Source organism: Octopus bimaculoides, chromosome 3 (assembly GCF_001194135.2).
Source record: "Octopus bimaculoides isolate UCB-OBI-ISO-001 chromosome 3, ASM119413v2, whole genome shotgun sequence".
In the NCBI taxonomy this organism is placed as follows: domain Eukaryota; kingdom Metazoa; phylum Mollusca; class Cephalopoda; order Octopoda; family Octopodidae; genus Octopus; species Octopus bimaculoides.
The window spans coordinates 84383792-84387940 of record NC_068983.1 but is presented as its reverse complement, the minus strand read 5'-3'; the positions used below and the strand labels follow the sequence as shown (position 1 = coordinate 84387940).

At 33.5% G+C, this 4149-nt stretch overlaps 1 protein-coding gene across 1 annotated transcript in view; it reads left to right on the top strand.

Moving 5' to 3' along the window:
* The first annotated feature begins 420 nt into the window (after nucleotides 1-420).
* LOC106872995 (polyubiquitin-C) overlaps nucleotides 421-4149 on the top strand; it is a 5632-nt gene continuing 1903 nt past the window's right edge. The window contains 2 exon segments of the mRNA XM_052966253.1: nucleotides 421-579; nucleotides 3747-4148. Coding sequence (XP_052822213.1) covers nucleotides 3751-4148 — 398 coding nt within the window. The 5' untranslated portion in view covers nucleotides 421-579; nucleotides 3747-3750.

Below are 4149 nucleotides of genomic sequence, written 5' to 3'. Positions count from 1 at the left end.
CTCCAGTTCTTTTTTAAAAATAAAACCCAAACAATCAAATGAGTGAACGTTCGAGGTGTTATCTAGAAGTTGTGTGAGAACGTAGATATCGATAAGTAGTCATCAGTAGATGTAGGTGTGTACATAGATGCGTTTACGTAGGTCAGTGTGTGTGTGTATAAGTGCGTATATGTATGTGTGTGTTTTCTAGAAAGTTGCTGCATCATCTGGGTGTGTGTGTGTCTTTATTATATGTGTATGAGGTTACGTGTATATGTCCGTCAGATCATGTGAATATATGATTGCATTATATATGTATATATAAAGTGAGTGTGTATGTACACATTACATCTAACTCGCCTATCAGATTATGTATATTTGCTTGCGTTCAAGCTTATCTATATGTCAGTGGAAGTGTGTGTGAAGTCAAACCTCCCTTATATGTGTGTATGTGTGTGTGTTTGAAATAAATCAACCAATCAGAACAGTGGCTTTATAATATAAATACAACTGCTATCGGCCATTGCTTAATTTGGATTGTGGTTAAGAAGAATTGCAGCTTTCTTATTAATTATAACAAGAAGATCACTTCACGTCCTTGTAAGTATGACTAGAATTTTCTGGATCTATTTATTTGACTATTTCAGCCATATTGTTTTCCCTCTAAAAGATGAAAGAAAATATTTTCAACTCAACGAATTTTTTACGCCTATTTTAAAATAATTTGTGAAATGGAGTGATTTTTGTAAAAGATTGCTATGTATTTATGTAATATATATATAATATGTGTGTGATTCACTGTTTTATAATGGTAGGAAACTACACCAGTTATAATTGTATTTAAGTATTTCTGCAACTCTACACTATTTTCCTGCTTGCGTTTTTTTTGTTTTTTTTCCCCCCTTCATAAGTCGGACATATTTGTTCATTGTATCGAAAGGGAAAACTATTTGATATATTCATTTCGATTTAATTGAATTCCCTCTTTCATTTGTTACATGTATTTTAATTGACACGCTTATTAAGAAACTGAATAGTTTGTAACAAGACTTCTGCTTGCCGTTCTTCTTCCTTTCCTCGTATCTTCCCATTCAAAATGGCTGGATAAATCTTCTCTAGCTTGATGAGAGAATTAGTAATTGTAAATTTCATTGTTTCTCGGTTACGGGCAAAAAAACATTCTTTATATTCGGGCAATTAAAATTATCACTTAGAAATTAATTCGTTTCGTTACGTATGGAGCTTGCAGAAGGAAAATAAAAATACTAGATGTTCTTCACCCGCTCATTATGAACATTCTAGGTTTTTAAATTTTAGTGATAAAGCTACAGTGGGGATGGGTGGATTAAAAAACAATCGAAGGGAAATTTCTCCGTCAAAAAGCACCTGATGAATACCGTAAAATGTTCGCGATACTAAAATGTCGAGGGACGTGATGAGTGACAACGGTCGTTCTGTTTCTTTTTTTGAAACCAAGGGCGTCCATTGTTGGTTTTGTTTGGTTTAGTGTTTCGACTTTCTCTAGCAACATATCAGAAACCGCTTTGAAGTTTAATATAACTTTATAGGTTTGGCTCTTTTTTTGTATATTCTAAGTGTATTTATAAGGTTTCCTTTCTTTTTCTTTTGTAAAACTCTCGTTCTTAGTGTAAACCGATAAATCATTCCATTAGTTACAACCCGATTTACATAACGTTATTTCTCTGTAACCATGTCATTTATCGTTCCACATTTAAGCCATATTTCATTTGCTTTAATTCCGGCATCGAATATGCATCCTTGTTGGCGTTCATTTTTCAACTATTGACGAAAAAAATTGGTCGTAGCTTCTCGGAATTGACAAAGAAAAATTCTGGAATGTTCGCAACATATTAAGTATTGCAATTTCCTGCTTTTCTAAGTAGCCCATGATTTTATTATGAAAAATAACTTATTACCTAAAACAAAAGTATTAGTTTTTGAAATCGTAGAACCTTTTCCTTAACGGACTATTATGGAGCCTTTATCTTGGTAGCAGAAATTTCAGTTTCAAATTATACCCCGAGAAAGGACATATTAAAGAATTTCGTCCAGGATAGTATTGTACAAAGTCGGGATGGTCACGCTTTTTTCATAACAGGTCTGGTCATTCTGGCTTTGGGCTAAACTACAAATTTGATATTGAAATTGTAAGCTACTAAAAGCAATGTAGAATCTTATTAAATTTATGTTCATTAAAGAACTCTGAAATGGCGATGCTGTTAATGAAAGTTGACTCTGTTTGATTACGTAGTTAGCATATATTTTCGGCTAACATTTTCAACGGCGTAAAATATTTTCAAGCAATTGTCTTTACTTAAAATCTTGCAAGAACTCTTAGAAAAAAGTTAGATAGTCCTATCGGGCGTTTTTATATTTTTTCCCCCTTGCATTTAGTTACATCACTGAAAGAAACCTTGTAGACATGCTTTTATTTGCCAAGTCGGTGCTTTATACGTTGAAGTTTAAAACACGAAACTACTAGAATCGTTTTCTTGGTCTTAATCTGCGCCAGCAAAGCTAGTCCATGATGTCACCTAAGTACAGTTACTACTACTGGTTTTGAAGTCCATATATTGATAATTTTATTCAACAGTTGGAACAGCCGAAACTGGTTCACCGTCCAATGGCTTCCATTCTCTGAATATTAGGCGACGTAATCGTTTAGATATTCTCAATATTCCAACTGTTAATTACACACATGCGACATATGACAATATTTTGATTTCTGCAAAATCTCTGGACCTTTTTTAAACAATATAATCAGCTGGAGTTTTTAAAGTGACCTCCCAGCAAGGTCAAACCTAAATATTTTTCTGTGATCACTTTGATTGTGGCTTAATGTATTTGTGGAAATGTGTAGACTTAATGGCGCTTCTTTATTATATTACGGCTGTAATAAAACGAAGAATACAAAACGCGAACATATTTTTTATAGTACTTGGAATCGGTATACTTGAATGTTTTTATAACAGCTGTAATTGTATAAATATTAAAGTTAGCGTTTGTTCCAATCTTGTAAATAGTGACTGCAGATTTTCTGAGTTACTACAGGATTGTTTTATCTTCATTACAGCAGTCTCTACTATATTGGATCAAACAATATTAATTTTTTTTTTTCCACATCATGTGAAGCGTTTAGAAAATTATTTTGTATTGTTTTTAAACCACCCAAATGTCATTGCATTTTAGCAGTCGTGTTAGTGTGTCCGGTATTTACCATAATTTACCCGTGTGAGAATTAGTTCAAAACTGAAAGCATACAAACTTGGTGCATATCTTGAATTTTTAAAGTTTAAAAACAGTAACAGCTATTTCAAGATTATATAGTCGATTCGTAATCTTTAAGGCTAATGTTTGGTGCAACACATCAGTGGTCGGCATTCTTATCGTTTTTCTTAGATATTTTTACGTCACAACTAAAAGTAACAAAGGATAAAAAATATTGGACCACTAGCAAGTCATGACAGTATATTAGGTAACTGCAGATGTTTTACGGAAAACAATTGTTACTGCTAAAATGACTGACATTGATACATTTACTAACTTGGCAGACTGAAACTAAAATTAAATCATGCGTTCTAGTTTTTCAAACAGGCTTCACCCCACGTCCGTCCATCTTGCACAATGAATTTCTATGTAAATGTTTTTTTTTGTAATGCGTACATGGTAAAAGTTTTTGCTTTATTCTCGTAAGAAAAATATATATCGAATATTGAAAGTGATGTATTTTCTCTTTTCTTTTACAGCAAAATGCAAATTTTTGTAAAAACACTGACGGGAAAGACCATTACTTTGGAGGTGGAACCGTCTGATACAATTGAAAATGTAAAGGCAAAGATCCAAGACAAAGAAGGTATTCCTCCAGATCAACAGCGTTTGATTTTTGCAGGGAAACAGTTGGAAGATGGTCGTACCCTCTCAGATTACAATATCCAGAAAGAATCTACCCTCCATCTTGTACTCCGGTTGAGAGGTGGTATGCAAATTTTTGTGAAAACACTTACAGGAAAAACCATCACATTGGAAGTAGAACCTTCAGATACCATTGAAAATGTAAAGGCAAAGATCCAAGACAAAGAAGGTATTCCTCCAGATCAACAGCGTCTGATTTTTGCAGGGAAACAGCTGGAAGATGGTCGTACTCTCTCG